Here is a 17,019-nt window from a genome sequence, read left to right as displayed (position 1 = left end):
CGGGGAGCGGCCGCCTTTGTGGAGCCGGGACCTTCTCTGCTTCTCCTTCAAGCAGAAGAGGAGCTAGCGAGGAGATTAAAAAAAAACCAAGCTCGAGTTAATGTTTGAGAAGTTCGGGTGCGGGAGAGTCTGGTAGGATTCCTGTATTATGCCTATTTTTGATGGATTTCAGGCAGTCGTTCGGAATAACAACCTGCGTCCATTACCTTGCTTGCGGGAAGTGCTTTGGATGTCCTCCATAGGTAGTGGGATGACCCGCTTTAAATCTGTCTGTGTGTATCTATACTGTAATATGATATACCTGTATATATCTTTTAATACCTTTCCGTGTATAGCTGTATAAAATCCGACGGGAGAAATTTGGGCAAAGTACAGTGAATTTTTACTAATAGGTTATCTTGTCTGTTTGCTGGATGATCCATGATAACTCTTCATTTGTATTAAAGCATGAGGGGAAAGCACCCAAGGAGGTGGAAATTTTTTAAAATCTGATTAAAATACATTTTCTGTATAGATCTCGTTCATATTTGCAATGTACTCCTAATTACCTAGTGATTTCAAGTCTCAAGGTAGGCAGGGTCAGGCCTGGAACACTGATGGAAGCTCGGTGAGGAAAAGCTAACATTTGAGGAAGAAGAACACTGTTTACTGCTGGATCTGTCATTCAAATGAAATATAAACCTGTTGTGGCTAGTTTGGGTCATTGCATTTCCATGCCTTTCTTTCACCCTCAAACACTGGATGAAAAGGACAGAATTATGATTAATTGCTAATGCCGTTAATTACTGACTATGTTTAAAGCTTCACCTACAATTTAAGTTAGAGTCATAAATTTTCTCTTTATCAATCATTGAATATTTCTGGTAGTAATTCTGTTGGCACTGGTAGGTGAACTTCATTTTTACCCCATAAGTGGCCACAGTTTGCTAGCAAACTCTTTTCTTTGGGTTTGGTTAGTGTAATCTCCTTAAAATTTAGGACAAATCTTCCACCATAACACTTGAAATAATTTTTTTTTCTTTTACTGGGCTTCTTTGCTACTGATTGGAGCTTGGGTGTCTGTTTAGATGTGTAAAAGCAAAATAATGCATGTGTGTGACATATTTATGAATATGTGTGCATTTCCTAACTTGTGTAATTTTTTTTCAAGATATTCTTCCAGCAGATCACAGCACATGCCTTATAGTCTTTAAAAGAAGAATGCTGTACAACATTTCACAGTAAAGATGAGGACCTGAGAGATATTTCTGTTATCTTAAAGCCAGAGAGGTTTGTGTGAGAGGACAAATACTTAGGACGCTGATTTGTTTTAAGGCAGGTTGTGAATTGAGTCATGCCAGGAGAAGATAAATAGGATAATGTGCTTTCTTACTGCATGTGTCTTGGAGCCTAGGTACCTATAAGAGTGGGAGAAGCTTTCCAGTCTTTGTTTCTTAGAATTTACTCTGCAACTGTCCTCAAGCGCCCATACAAATCAATCCAGTTTGCTGGATGAGCTATACACAGTAAACTACTTTCATTTCAGCACAGATTCCTACCTGCTAAATAATATCCCAGGCATATGTCCTGGAAGGACTGCTTAGCCTCGAAATGGAAATTCTGTGGGCTTGTGAGAGTCCTTTCTTTCATTTTGCAGAGGAGCCAGTGGGCTGCAAGAAGGTAATTAATATGCATAAAGAAAAAAGAGGTGAATATAAATATTTGGTGGTGTTTTGATGCAACTTCTTGGTATTCTAAGTTCTCTGATATCTCAGAGTGCTTTCTTGTTCACCTAATTGCAAATGGGCTTTAATACATTGAAGAAAATAGGCTAAGTGTGTAAGAGCTTGAGAAGAGTCTTCCAAAACTCTTTTTTTCTATGCAGTAAATGCATTAAACTATCCACACCAGTTCTTGAGTTCCTTTATATATCCTAGATCATAATCCTGGCTTCTTCACAGAACGGACACAAGTACAGTGTGTATGTTTAGTAAACAAATAGTAGGAATGTGATTAGTGGAAGGAAAGACCAATATATTCTTCTCAGGGTAGGACCTATATTTCCATTCTTAAATGTTTAGTATTTGAACTTATGACTGGGGATCTCAGATGCTACCACAGTAAAAATAATAGAAGTAAATGATAGTGTGGTATGAAAGTGGTACTTAAGTTTGCTCCATTCATGAAAGATCAGCTTTTATTCTACTACATAATTTGTTAATATATCAGAAGTCATATTTGGAAATGTTTTAGATATTTACTGACATCAGTTGATCTCTGCCACTTTGTGGAGCTAGATAGCACCAGCATCTGGAATCCACAAGTCATAGTAATATTGTTTAACTTTTTGAACATAGTCTCCAAAGTTCTGAAAATCCAGTTTTTCTGAACAAAGGGATTTTCTAAATATATAATGATTTTTTTGTCTGAGATTCTCTCACCTTTTCAAAACTAGAAGTAAGATTGGCATTCATCAGTAGAAGGTAGAATCAGTCCTTTCTGATCACATGGAGTCTCTGATCCTGGTTTTTCGGGATCATAAACTACTGGGCCTTGAAACTTGCTGGTGAGGCTGCATTTCATCCCATTCCTTGGTGGAATTGAGGTTAAGATAGAAAACCAATATTTAGTCCCAAGAATTTCATTTCAGCAGCTGTCCAAAGCAACTTAATGGTTTGGAATGGTGCAATAAGTATGTAAGTAAAATAGATTAGTAGATAGATTCTATTCCATTATAGGTCTTTTATTTTACATATTTTCAGAGTGGTTTCATGGAGAGAACTTGCCAGGTTTCAGTAACTTTGCTAGGAAGTCGATTTCCAGGCTACTTTCTTTTTTTTTCCCCAATTTGTGTTTTATTTAAGGAACTCCTGAAGCAGCTAGTCACTTCTTTTAGACCTAGACATCGTAATGACTGGTATGCACTGAAAGAAGTTTCTTTACTTATACCTAGTTTGTTCAGTGGGTTTATAGCTGTTTAAGAATTCCTTTCACCAACGTGGGGGGTAACTTAAGTTTTCACAGACCATAAAAAATAACTTGATACAGTGTGACAGTGGAAATACTGAACCAAGAAACAGTCTTCCTTATGCTCAGCCACCCAGCTCTCTTCCTTCTTCCTCCTTTTGCTTTCATGTAAAATAAACTAGCTCTTCTATGACCAGTAGCACTATTAAAGTCTGTTGTCCTATGGGTCGTTCCCTTAGTCCCCTAGGTCTTTTCTGCTACAAAAACTTCAGCTTTCCCATGTCCTCCTGACACCAGGATTTGGTAAGAGAGAGCAGAACTGTGACTATCCAGGACCCACATAGGGGCCAGATGCCCAGGCAGGATATGCCCAGAGAGAACCCAGTCAAGAGCTGACAGAAAGTACAAACCAAGTGTTTGCTGCCTTTTTCAGTAGGGGTGCAACTTAGCTGCTGACTTGACCTAGACTATTACTTATTTCTATTCACTTTGCTTTAGTTTTGCTGTTCCAGGCTTTGTTCCACTGTGTCCTCTGTTCTTTGACTCCTTTGTTTTGCTGCTGTCATGGTTTAACCCCAGCCGGCAACCAAGTGCCACGCCGCTGTTCATTCACTCCTTTCCCCCAGTGGGGTGGGAAGGAGGATCAGAAAAAAAAGTAAAACTTGTGGGTTGAGATAAGAACAGTTTAATAATTGAAACAACATAAAATACAATAATAACAACAATAATAATAGTAATACTTGTAGTGAAAAAGAGAGAGAGAGAGAGAGAGGAAAAAAACTCAAGAGAAACAAGTGATGCACAATACGATTGCTCACTGCCCACAGGTCTCAGCCAACTCCCTCCTCATTTATACACTGAACATGACATTTTATGGTATGGAATATCCCTTTAGCCAGTTCAGATCAGCTGTCTTGGCTGTGCTCCTTCACAGCTTCTTGTGCACCTGCTCTCTGGTAGAGCATGGGAAACTGAAAATCCTTGACTTGGAATAAGCACCACTGAGCAACCACTAAAACATCAGTGTGTTATCAGCATTCTTCTCTCTGAATCCAAAACATGGCCCTGTACCAGCCTCAAAGAAGAAAATAAACTCTGTCCCAGCTGAAACCAGGACACCTGCTCTTTGTCATATTTTATGGGCTACTTGAGAGACCTGCTGTTTTCATGCCAGACTTGGGTTCTTATTTTGATATTATCTTGTCTGTTAGCTTTCCTTATAAATATAAATAGTTACCTTTACCAAAAGACATGAGAATAATTGCACATACTAAGATGTTTGGAGGAAAGGAACTACAAGCATGGCACAAAGAAAGTCCTAGCACAGTGGAGTGAAGGAAAAATATATTGAGAAGAGGAAACTTGATGGTGATATCTAGTGCATCATCAAGGAATGCTATGAGACAAGTAGTAGAAACAATGGGCAAAAGACTAGAAAATTCATTCTGGGAGAGTGCTAGGCTGTTAGGAATATGAACCAATTATCTTATATATGTTGTATTGCTGGGTTTAATGATTAAAAATGGAAGAAATGAGAGCCAAGGCAGCATTTCTGCCCAAAATCCAAAAGTAATTTGGGCTATGCAGTTATAGTGGGAAGGAATGTGGAAAAAAGTGTGAAAAGATAAAAGAAGCAAAACTACATTTTGTTGCACAGTCATATGTTGTTAACTCAATGCAATACTGCTTTATTCCTTTTTTTTTTTCCCCAATGGCCAAGAATTCCCTGCTATCAGCTACCCTTTTCCTACTGACTCCGTAAGTCCTAGGCTTGAGAAGAGAGGTGGTTGCTGACGTGGTGTAAGTGTATAGCTGTGGCTGTACTGAGTAAGGCCAAAACTCCTTTTAGCCTGGTCATTGCCTCTCCAGAGTGACCAGCAGCACCAATGCAAGGAAGTGCCACACGTGCAGGGCCAGTAGTCAGGGGCAAAGGACCTGTACCTTCCATGTGGTTAGCTTCTGGAGTTATTTCTTGTCTCCTTGCAACTCTTGCTGCTTCTCAATATTGTAATACAGTTCAGGATCCTGCTGCCTACTGGGTATCAGCCAGGGGGTGGCTGAGCATGGGGGAGAACCAAGCTGACAGGTCTTTAAAAAGACAACTTCTTACTATCTTTGCTCATACAGTTTTCAAATATTGTAGAGAGAGGGGAGAGATTAGTTATACACAACCAGCAAGGACAGAAGAAGGTATTTTGTGTGTCAAAGGAAACCCAAACATGCTGAAGGTGGCTTTAGAATTAAACCTGAGCTAGCAAGGGCTCGATTTTGGAATTTGTTCCTAAGTTCAGGGCTTGGAAAACTTTCTGGGAGTGAAAAAGTGCAATGAACAGGAAAAGAAGATATAGAAGATATTAAACTCAAGATACTAAGTAAATACTAACTATTTTGTATCAAGACAAATTGTAACAAAGACAACTATTCCTTACAGTCTACTTCTGGAACTGTGTATCCACTAAAGTGGCAACACAAACCAGCATGTAATTACATTATATCTTACCTGATCGTTCCATTATGTACTCTAGAACTACTCACAAGCTATTCTAGAAAATGAAATTAATCAGAAGCTATGCTTAGGAGGGTTTTTGCTGAAACACAGTTTCCTGATACTGCAACCAGTTCTAATTTGTGTTTGGTTTGTTTTTTTTTTTCTTTCGTTGTCTTCATAGGAATTTTGGCTTCTTGGAGAAACAGTAGAAAATGCAAAACGAAATAATAAAGCCTGCTAAATACTTCTCAGAAGTGGAGAAGAGTGTGCTGCTTGCGTTAGTTGAAAAATACAAATACGTGCTTGAATGTAAAAAAAGTGATGCAAGAACAATTGCTCTGAAGCAGCGCACGTGGCAAGCACTAGCTCATGAATACAATTCACAGCCCAGTGTATCGCTGCGAGACTTCAAACAGCTAAAGAAATGCTGGGAAAATATCAAGGCACGGACAAAAAAGATAATGGCACATGAAAGGCGGGAGAAGGTAAAAAGAAGTATTAGTCCACTTATAAATACTCACATCGTATAGAAGATTGCCAGCATAATGCCTGAGCAAATGTACTTTTTGCAGAGCCCACCAGAAGAAGACTCTGAATATCAGCCTGATGCTTCTAGTCAAGGTATAAATGTTGCTGTAACGACGCAAGTAGTATTGCTTTGTATGTCATTTTGCCAGTAATTCTTTTCCAAATCTCTCCACTTAGCTCTGACTGCTGAATATAGAAAAGTAACTTCAGAGCTATGATATTACAAGGCTCTGTGTATTTCCCTAGGCCTTGGGGAGTTAAATGGATGTTCATCTGTTTTTGACATATCTGCTGCTTTGTGGCAAGCATCACAGTTGCTATCATGCTGGCTTTCCAGAGAACAGTCCCAAGGATATCTTTATCATTTTTGAAGTATCATTTTGCTGGTGTAAAAAAAAAAAGCCGCCAGCAGCAAATTGATACACAGTTGCCTGCTGCAAGAGTTCCCTGTAGGTCTTTCCTCCTTTGTTTTCAGGACTAAAAAGAGTATGTAAAGCTGTATTTCACACTGCAGTCCACACTGGAGAATGGCCTTTCTGGAGAAGTTTAGCACTACGTTCTTCCTTGTTTGGCAAGCATACATAGAAGAAATAATTCAATACCAGAAGGGAGGGGGGCTACAACAATTTCTTGCGAATTTTATTATGTCAGGATCTCACACAGAAGACTGTCCTTGCTCAAAAGCCAACAAAAGCTACATTGTTAGATTACATTCTTAGAATATCTCTTTCATAATTGCATTTACTATAATTAATCATTGGGATTTGGATAGGAACGTATTTTGAGACCCTCATTTGCAGTGGTAACTATTCTGTTCCCTGAGTAGTCTCTTTTATTTCAGAAGAATTGGTAGAGCCTTCTTAAAGTTAGAATAATGTGATTTTTTCCTAAAAATATACACTACTGTGTTTACGACATCTACAGCAGAAATACGGAAAAAATGAGAACTGTTCTTCCTAGTATTCCCTTTTTGATATTCATGTTGATACAGCTTCGCCTGACACTCAGATCTTTCATAAAAATATTGCAAGTCACATATGGATTTAGCTTAAATGTCTGCATTAAGTTTTAGCTCCAGGCTCAGCCACCTAAATTTAGGTGTCCACTTATAAGTGTCTACATTCACTTTAGTCTTCTGAACTCCCACTATAGCCATGGAGGTCTTTCAACAGAGGCCCAAGTGGTTCTGTTCAGTCCGTTATACCCTTAGTATTCTGTAGCAGAACTGCATTATGTAGTGGCTCCTGTGCATTTCTACTGGAGCACAAGGTTTAGATGCGCGTATCAGCAACTTATGTTATCCCATTTCTGTTTCTTGAAGGAGAGGAAGAGAGTACTATAATCCTTTTTATTCTTTTGTTTGCAGAGTCATTTGTTGTGTCAAACAGAGAACTTTGTGATGAAGACAAAGAGCTGGTGCATTTTCCAGTATGTGAAGGTACCTCCCAACCTGAGCCCTCGTGTTCTGATGTCAGAATAGCAGCAGATAAGAACTACAGAAGTAAAGCATCTCAGGAAAGTGCTCTGAAAAAGATGCATGAGGAAGAACATCATCAGCAAATGTCAATTTTGCAACTGCAGCTAATCCAAATGAATGAAGTTCATGTGGCAAAGATACAGCAAATAGAAAGAGAGTGTGAGATGGCTGAAGAAGAACACAGGATAAAAATGGAAGTGTTAAATAAAAAGAAAATGTATTGGGAGAGAAAACTGCAGACCATTACAAAAGAATGGCCTGTATCATCCTATAACAGACCCTTTCCTAATTCACCTTAGAATATAGAAGGGCAGAGAGTCAGTCTGATTCAGCACATTTATGAGTAACATGCACTGGAAAAAGGGTTTTCTACTGTGAATGTACAGTGACAGGACAGGTGCCTGGCTGATAGTGAACACACTATGACTCTTAATGTTTAGGGAAACAGTGGTATAGACCACCACGAGGAAAACTTGTTCATTTGTAGGTAGTTCTGGTTTGTTTAACTCACAGACATGCACAGTGTTCTAAAATGTGAACATATTTTCCCCTCTCAGAACACCCTTGATCCTTGTGAAATTTAAGGTACTCTGGGTATTCTTACATTGGGTGTTCTGAAGAAAACCTAACAGCTTTAAACATCGGGCTGTGGTGTTTGTTTTGATTACTCTCTGTTCCTATCTACCATTTCCCAAATGAAGGCAAGGGTTAGAGTTGCTCTCTGCTATTGAGACAAAGGTGATTGACAGGTATCAGTTGGATCATTATGCTGAGGCTTAAGAAAAATAAACTAGTTAATATAGTCTGTAACTTATTCTTCATAGAAGATGTGAAAATGAAGGAAGTAGCAAGAGGGCCACTGTAGTAATAGCCCTTTCCTTCTGAAGAACAGTAGTATTTTGCAGCTGACTGAGGGAATGGTTGTGGACTGGCCCTCCAGTTGTTCGAGCCTTGACACTTGAGAAGTTAAAAAGAAGGTGACTTCTTCCTCAAAAGCCACTGTGCTTGTTCTTTCATTTCCAGGCCCACCTTGTATTGAAGTAGCATACCCAAACAGGAGGGTCAAATGCTGCTGCTTCACTTCCTGAAGTCATTCTGAAGAGAAGAGCTTTTTAACAATTCATAAAGCTCTCAAAATGCAGTGAGCCAGCCAGTCCATAGGCAAAGTCTCCCTCTATTTTCCTATGCAATACTTGACGGTGTAGCAGCTAGCTTGATTATCTCTCCTTAGCCAGAAGAAAAGACTCACCCTCTTTTCCTTCTCACAGGGTGGGAGGCAGTTCAAGGGAATCATTCCTGTCTTGAAGCACTGTTCTGTTTTGTTCTGTCCTGTGCGTTACGGTGGTGTGTTTCTTGCCTTTGCTGTCAGTGAGGGGTGATGGACATGATTTTATGAAGGCATTCACATGAAGGTCCCCATGGATTTTGAACGTCCAGAATAGTAGATAGTAGGAAAGCACAAATAAAGATAATCCTTACCCTGGCAATCATTTATTCTAGTGGGGCAAGAGTTAAGAAAATGTGAAATGCAGAACCCTGCAAGGATTCGTAAGATCTTCTGGTGTGTGAAAACCTGTTTTACAGGAAGGTGTACAACCATCATTTGAAGCAGTGAGAAAAATGAACAAACCCATAAATTTTCATTGAAAAATCTGACTATCATATTATTCAATAAAGTATTTTCAGATCATGACTCATGAGGGCAAGTGAGCAATCTATTCAGGGTATGTTACAAAGCATACATTCCCAGTTACACTCCTATCTCTTTCCTTTTTTTTGATGGAGTGAGTTCCTTTTGGTTTTGTTTTGGATCGAGTAGGGTTTTGTGTTGGTGTGGGTGGGGGTGTATGTTTCTTTTTTTTGACCAGCTTTCACTGCTGGTGATTCATCTTTGCGAGCGCTGCCCTTACCAGCCGCAGGGCTCACTGTGGTTAGCACTGTGGTACCTGTGCTACCTCCTAAATGTGCTAACACCAGCAGTCACAATGGGAGCTATTTATTGCTTCTCATTGTATATGGCAGAGCAAAAAAATACACTGGGCTGCTGCAAGTTAAAAAAATAGGCCCTGGGCGAAATCTGAAGACAGATCTTTTTGACCACAAACTCAGTATTATTGTAAGTTGGCTGTGTGAAGAAAGTACAAGAATTCCAAAGAAAGATATTGTTCTGGGCACTTTTCTTTTTCTGCTGTACAGAAACACTTTTGGAAGGTATGATCATAGTAGAGGCAAAAGAAAAGTAAACATTTGAGGACCTTTTTGTTCTGAGATTGCATTCTGTGGTCTGGAAATGAGTCAGTTATTTGACTGGTTATGACAATTGTACAGGCACCATCCAGAAAAAAGGGATAGAGAAAATGTTTTGTCTTAACCAATGATGGGATTCCTTCTGCACTGGTTCTGAGTGAAAGCAATTTGAAACTATGAAATGGAAACCGGGTGTTAGAACGTGATGAATGGAGACAATTTCAGCACTGTGAAAAGGGCAAGAATAGAGACTGTCCAGGTCTAGATAGCCCTGTGAAAATTATTAAATAGTCAGAGAGGATCTCACAAAATGTGAGATAAGAGTAGCTTGAACTCCTGGGAATTACACCATTGCTCATGAAAGATTGTTTTATTTTTATATTTAAAAATCCTTTAAAATGAGCCTGTTTTCAAAGCGTACTAAGTGGGCAATGCCTTGCTTCTTGGTATATTTTCTTACTCTGAGACCAAAAGTTACAGTTCTTAGGCCGAACAACAGATCCTTTTAATTCAGGTTCTATTTAAAAGAAAGAAAATCATAAAAAAAAGATTAGAAAGAGCCAAGAGGAAGATATGAAAGAAAGAATGATCATTACATGCATAGGGGAAGAATGGGAATGTTACACCTAACATAAATTATACAAGATGGTTTTGTGGTACAGGCAGTAGATGTTTCACAGGTCACACAGGCTCTTGCTTTCCCATTTGTAGTTGACTGTTGGTTGCTGTGAAATTGGGTGATAGACACAGAAAAATGTAAAAGATGAACAGGAGGAAATAATGGAAATAATCTCCTTTCCAGGCTTTGGCTTTATAAAGTGATCAATGTGATGGAATTGAAATTACTTGAGAAATTACTTTTGCCTTTGCTGTTGTTGTTGCAATTACTCCCTCTGGTAGTAGGGTTTATTTTTTCTTGTGTTTGACTTATAAGTAATATAGCAATCTCAGACAATATGTCAATTTGTTTCTCTCCCCTTTTTTCTAGCTTACATCATTCAACTACTTTCACATAATTCTGTTTTCCTGTTAACCGTTTGGCCAAGGTGTATGTGCATATTGTCAAGGTTTTTCCACAGATAGAATACAGCACTATTTTAAGAAGAAGTTGCTATAAAAATTTTTTGTCAATAATGAACTTAAAAGGTACACAGGGCAAATGATCCCTGCTTAAGTCCATAACAAAAAATGTGTACCAGATATGTAGTGGCCATTGTTCTCAGCCTCTATATTCTTATGAAGAGAAACAATGGCCTTCCAGACAAGGTGTGGTGAATTCCTTTATGGTCCCCAAATTGACATGAGCCTAGCTCCAGCTGCTCTCTTTCCTTGGAGGTCATCTAATTTGTTGCCTAGTATAATTCTTTTCATTTGTTGATTTTTTTTCTCCTTTACATCTGTTCCCCCTTAGTTTTTTAACCAGCAATATGAGCAGGGGGTTTCATTCGGAGCTATGTGTTTTACTCTTTCCTTCCTCTTGCCCAGACTGCCCATATCACAGCATTTGAACATGAAACAGGTGCTCCTTCTCCTTCCACAGAAAGCATGGTTAGTTACCTTTTCCACACAGCTGCCAGTATATTCTGGATTCTGCACACAGGCTAGGAAGCAGAGGATTTTGAAGAGAGGTTAGCATTGAGAAAGGTCTGTATGAAGAAGAGCATTTTCTCCATTCCAGCTCCATGTAAATTTGGGAGGACAGTCTGTGACCAGGAAGTCATTCATCAGGACCAGAGCTATGCAGGGTGCTGAAGCTGTGTAAGTGGTCCTGATTCTTCTTAGTCCTTGGGGTTCTGCAGAAGTTAGGTTTGAGGTTTCCTGGTAAAAAATGTCCTTTTTTCTCAGTAGTTGAAGAGTCTCAGTGGAATCCTTTCACAGGTACTTCCTCAAATGAAAAGTCTTACCATGACAAAGAAACAGCCCATCCTGCCATCTATTCTACTTCTTTCAACGCCCAGGCTGCTTTATCACTAGAGCAAGGGATCTTCCTGCTTGCCACAAATCCTCTCTCTGAAGCTCCTTCCTGCACTGCAGAGATGTGTTTACCCAGGGCTGAAAATACAGCCCAGCCCAGCCACTGCTCAGAGAAGCGATTCTCACAGTGTAGGTACACCTCGTGTGGCTGAGCTCAGCACTCAGATTTTGGGCTCAGCACTCAGACTTCGAACTCTTGCTACTCAGGGTCACAGTATTCCCATTGCAGCCGTGTGACCAGAGAAAGCTCAGGGCTACCTTTTTCTGAGCGTGCAGCTGAGTGTGCTGTGCTGAATTTTGTTTAATGAGCATTCATCCCTGTGTGTTTCCAACACCAAAGTTTAGCAGTCTCACAAGGATGTGTATGATTGCATAGATGTTTTTCAATGATCTTTTGCAGATATATTGTTTTCTGGTTGTAGTTACAGTCGCTTTTATGTGTCCTTTTCCTTCTTCCCCGCTTGCATTATTAATGTTCCAGTTTTGTTCTAAATCTCTGTGGTTACGGTCTGTACCACCACACATTCATGTAGTATCACATTTTCAGGTATTTTTCTCATTATGACATTGAAATAATAAACTGCTACACATTTGTATTTTGCTACTCTGTGGGTAGGGGAATTACATGTAAATCCTAAATTAACATCTATTTGATTTTTTTTCCAGACATGCCCCTCACAACTAGTCCTGTGATTTCATATTTTGAGCTAGCTTGCTATTTTTGAAAGACTGATGCACCTTAGTTGCTTTAATAAGATAATTGCCTGTCTTTCCACATTATTTTTCTGTTTCTTCTCAAGACAGCTGACTGTATATTCACACATCGTCACTCTTCCTGAATTTTGTACATTTGATAGAAAAGAAATGACCATTTGTTGCCATCTATAAGAATAGGATAATATATTTTCCAGTGAAAGCCAGCAGTGGTCTCTGTTTCTGGTATCACAGATTGACTTCTGTGCTGATGATCAGCTTGATTCTGTTATATCTAAACAAGGTGCATGTAGAAATGTGGACAGATTTCTGGACCTAAAACTAGAGCTATAAAATAGAAACGCACTACCTGTGGCTCTGAACATTTTACTGTTCTGGTGGTGAAGGAATTAGGCATCTGACAACATTGTCAGTCACGTTAATAACAAATTACAAACTTGCAGAATCAAAAAAAAAAAAAAAAGGCTGGTTTTCAGAATGAGTCAAAGTGAAGACAGCTCTTAGCTGTCCCAAGAGGTAACGTTGTCACACATGTCAAAAAATTTCTCCTCATAGTCTTCACTTGTCTTTCCTTTGAGACTCTGGACACCTCTACCACAGCATTCACAAGTGCCTGACAATAAGAAAAGTAGCCACTTTCAAGGAGGAATCCTGCCAGAGTTATTAGACCTCACTCTTTGTAAAAGTGAAGTTGGACAATTTTCCAAGACTACATTATCCAGACACACATGCACAAACACTGTGGAAAAGCATGTGAAATCTGTCCAGCACGTAGTCTGCCAAATGGCATAGGATATACAGCAAGGAAAAGGAAAATGTTGTCCACTCCGTGGCCGTGGGTTATAAAACCAGTGTATTCAGGAGACGTGTGGATGGATCTCACCAGATGGCCAACCTCTCTAAGAATCAAGAAGTATTTTTGCCAGATATCTAGTCTGTTAAAACAGCCCCACAACAAAAGCAAAAGGAACAAAAAACCCCAAAAACTTAAGCACTCAAACAGCTAGAAGCAATCTGTTCCCTTCTTGATGGAGAGGTGGCTAGATACAAAGCCTGCACTACACATACGTGTATTTAGGGAAACAAGTCTCTATTTTAACAGAAATAAAGCAAGATAGATTTGTAGATTGTCCTTATTTTATTTAGGTCACCTTTTAAAAATGTTGATTGAGATTGTTTGTTTTCCTTTTGTTGTTCAGTCCAGCTTCAGAATAGTTGTGTTCTTCAGTCTCTAACCAACTGTTAGAGCACCTCATTAATCAATTTTGTTTGGCAAGAGAGTTGAAGTAGGTTTGTATTCAGCACAACTTGAGATTAATTGTATTCCACAAATCTTCAGATGTTCCTTCTCAGCTATAAGAGGCTGTTCTTGGATAGACCTGAACCTGAAACTGGAATTATATGCCTATTTAGTAGTAATTTATTTTTTATAGGGCACTTACAAGTTGCCATATGGGCTGCTCAAGCTCTGCCCATTATTTGGTCACATACAAATTCCTTTTCTTTTCTTTGAGTTATGCCCTGAAATTATGTACTAAGCCACAAATGGACCAGCTGAATTGCCCATATAAATTCCTGCCACACATTCTGTGTCACACTGTAATGGAGGGAGGATGGGGAATCCTGCTTCTGTTTAATTGCAGAGTTTTGGAATTTGACCTGTTACTCTCACCAAAGTTTTGCTAAAAATTGTTTTGTTCTGTTTGACACCTATGTGGTCCCACTGAGCACTCCTTCAGCACAGTGAATTGCTTGGCTTTATAACTACTTGAATTCTAATCCCATGGATTTTGTGAAGTCTGAATTAACACACACAACATAAAGTCCATTTATTTGAAAAAGATCTTATAAATACTGAGACTCTGAAAAGTGCAAATTAGGGAGGTGATGTGATGAATTTGGTATTTAAACCAGGGCAGAAATTTTGGCAGGCTGGGAGTTATAAGTGCTGACCTAATAGAGAGGTTCAATCTCTGCTTTGGGAACAGTAATATCCAATACAAATACTGCCTTACCTCCAACTTTCTGTCTAAAATGAGGCATAATGAGAAGTCCTTGCCAAATAAAGCAACATTGGTTTCCAAAATGCGCTTAATTTGCTTTCAATTGCTGGCCTGCATGAGGGCTCTGAGGCTGGAATGGGCGTTCTGTTGTACTCTGTTGGTGGCTGAGAGCATAGGAAGACTTCCCATACTGATTTTATCCAGTTCCCCTCAAGTGCAATACTCCTACTGGGATGCACTTAGGTGCCAGTTGAACCATGGCAAGGTGCTCACATTCTTCAGTTGTCTGGCATATTTTCAGATTACCAAATCAGCAGGGGTGGATGTATTTGAGTAAAAAATAAGAGGTTTTAGTCAGCAGTAACAACCACCATTGCAAACTGTATTCCTGAGGTGCCTTCTAAAATTGAAAAGGCGGCAAATTTAGAGGTATAATCAATAAATGATCACAATGGTACTTTGTCTCAGCCAGTTAAAACCTCATGTTATGGGGTAAATCTTGCTTTTACTCCTCTATTAGACTGATAAAAGACTGAAATAAGTTGCATACTTCCAGTTTACATTTTCACAATCCCACTGAAGCCAGCACATTTCTCTACACTGTGCAATGATGAGTGTTGATCTCTGCTCTCAATCTTGTCCAAATGCCACAGCTACCAGCTCTACTTCTGCAAATCCAGCAAAAGTGCACTGTCAGAGAGCCAGGCTGAGAACATCAGATGGGCAAAAAGACTGGCTTAAACTTAGGCCCTTCTCTTACACCCAGCATAGACACAAGTGGCTCAAGCCCCACAGCTTCACATACTGCCACAGCTTCAAACACAAATAAAGACATAGTGACACCAGTGGGCAACTTTAGTGATCTGTAAAAATTGCTCTGGGTGGTAAGCAATTGATTTTTTAAATTTGTTGTACATTAAAATGTTCCAAATCATGGGGCAGCTTAAAATTATGACCTGTCAGTGTTCACTTACCAAAAGCAATAAATTAGCACAGTTTCAGTCGGACAGGTGCAGTTTTTTGTCAGGATTCTTAAATAATACAAAACAATAAAGCCAACTGTGTTAATCCATGCCCACTTAGATATATACATAAATTCAACAAAATAAACATCTTTTTTGTAATATTTCATATTCTCAGCTACATGTGGACTTTTGTGTTTGTTTATACTTTCCACTTTTTCTTTTCCTCAAGAGTTTAAGGCTAAATAACGAGAGACCTGATCTTCATCTTCTCGAGATGCAGAGGTTATAACATTTTACAGCAGTATCTGAAAAAAAAGTTCTGGTATTCAGTGAATGCAAATACAGTGATATTCCAGTCTGTCCTGCTTCCCAGAGACCTAGAGGAATAGCCCTAATCATGCTTTTCTTTTTGTGGTTGCGTTTCTGACCTTCCAGTCACAAGATGTACAAGCTGTTCTGCCACCAGCTACCATCCAGCAGCAGACATGTGGTTACAGGGCTTGTTCTTCAGAGGTGCTGACCTGCTGGATTTTTGACTGACTTGTATTGCTGAGTAAGAACCTCTTGCTTCCAAAACATCATGCAGTTTAACAGAATTATTTTTACATTACCCAAGAAGTGGAAATGCTTTAAGAGATAGTATGTTTTCCAATGTGTTATGGCCATCTCTGCTAGTACTACCATCTTGTGGTGGTACATAATGGTGGCCACGCTTTGAGAAGTCTTCTCTCTCCAAGGGGAAAAAGAAACTTGCACTTTAATTTGGCAGTGACCAAGGGTATTATTTGAGGTTGTTCCATGAGGTTCTTTCTCCACCATCACTTTTTCTAATCCTGCAGAATCTTCGCCTATTTAGCGTGTATATTCCACCAGTGCTGAAATTGCACCAAATTTGTTTGGCCAAGGAGACTTCAAGGATCCTCTGAAAACCTCTGAAAGTGGTAGTCTTTCCCTGTGTGTTCAGGGGGCTCAGGATCACTGCACTCCAAATGCAGAGGCATTAAAAACTGGACCTCTAAAATATTGCCATCACAGGAGCTTGAGAATCCCAAGGAGAATCCTAAATCTAGATACTCCTCATTGTCATTTTTGTATAAATGGCCAAATAATTAGGAAACCACTGTTTCTTTACACTGTGTTGTATGTGACATTAGATTTTGTTGTATTTTAACAGTATGTAAAATTACATTTTGTCCTGTTTGTGCTTACGGTCAGTAGGAATTCGAAACAGAATAAACACTTAAATACTTGGCTATTTGTCATAAGATACTTGAACATGTATATGCTCCTTCTGATACTGAGTATTTTAATGGAGTATTAGATGGTATCTCTTGTGGTCTTTGCCTTTTATTAGCAACAGTTTTCTGGGGTTTGCTTTTTAAATTGTGCTAAAAACTATACATTATTAAGATCTCCTTTTTAGCCAAGTGGTAGCCACGAGGCTGATTTGATTCTCCTAGCAGGGTGTCAACTCAGTCACCTCACCTGTTGTAAAGTGTTGGTTTAGTATTTTAGTGCCTCAGACACCACCAAGGCTGGTTCTGGCTTGCACGGAAGTAGCTTCTGGAATTGCACCTTTAAACAAATCTTTTTTGCACTGTTGTTTTTGATTAATAAAAAATACCCAGATTAGAGTTTGAATCTCTAAGGATCTCTTAGTCTGTTTGAGTCCTTAGA

The 17,019-nt window shown here is 39.2% G+C and overlaps 1 protein-coding gene across 1 annotated transcript; it reads left to right on the top strand.

Moving 5' to 3' along the window:
• Nucleotides 1–6: 6 nt before the first annotated feature.
• MSANTD3 (Myb/SANT DNA binding domain containing 3) lies at nucleotides 7–16,595 on the top strand. Its single transcript, XM_008642681.2, is given in 4 exon segments — nucleotides 7–132; nucleotides 1,151–1,269; nucleotides 5,616–6,055; nucleotides 7,329–16,595. Coding segments are annotated over 2 exon segments (819 nt in total). The 5' UTR covers nucleotides 7–132; nucleotides 1,151–1,269; nucleotides 5,616–5,646; the 3' UTR covers nucleotides 7,739–16,595.
• The last annotated feature ends 424 nt before the right edge of the window (nucleotides 16,596–17,019 follow it).

Source organism: Corvus brachyrhynchos, unplaced genomic scaffold (genome assembly GCF_000691975.1).
Source record: "Corvus brachyrhynchos isolate BGI_N302 unplaced genomic scaffold, ASM69197v1 scaffold409, whole genome shotgun sequence".
In the NCBI taxonomy this organism is placed as follows: domain Eukaryota; kingdom Metazoa; phylum Chordata; class Aves; order Passeriformes; family Corvidae; genus Corvus; species Corvus brachyrhynchos.
The sequence above is the reverse complement of the archived record's forward strand: the minus strand, read 5'-3'. Positions and strand labels throughout refer to the sequence as shown.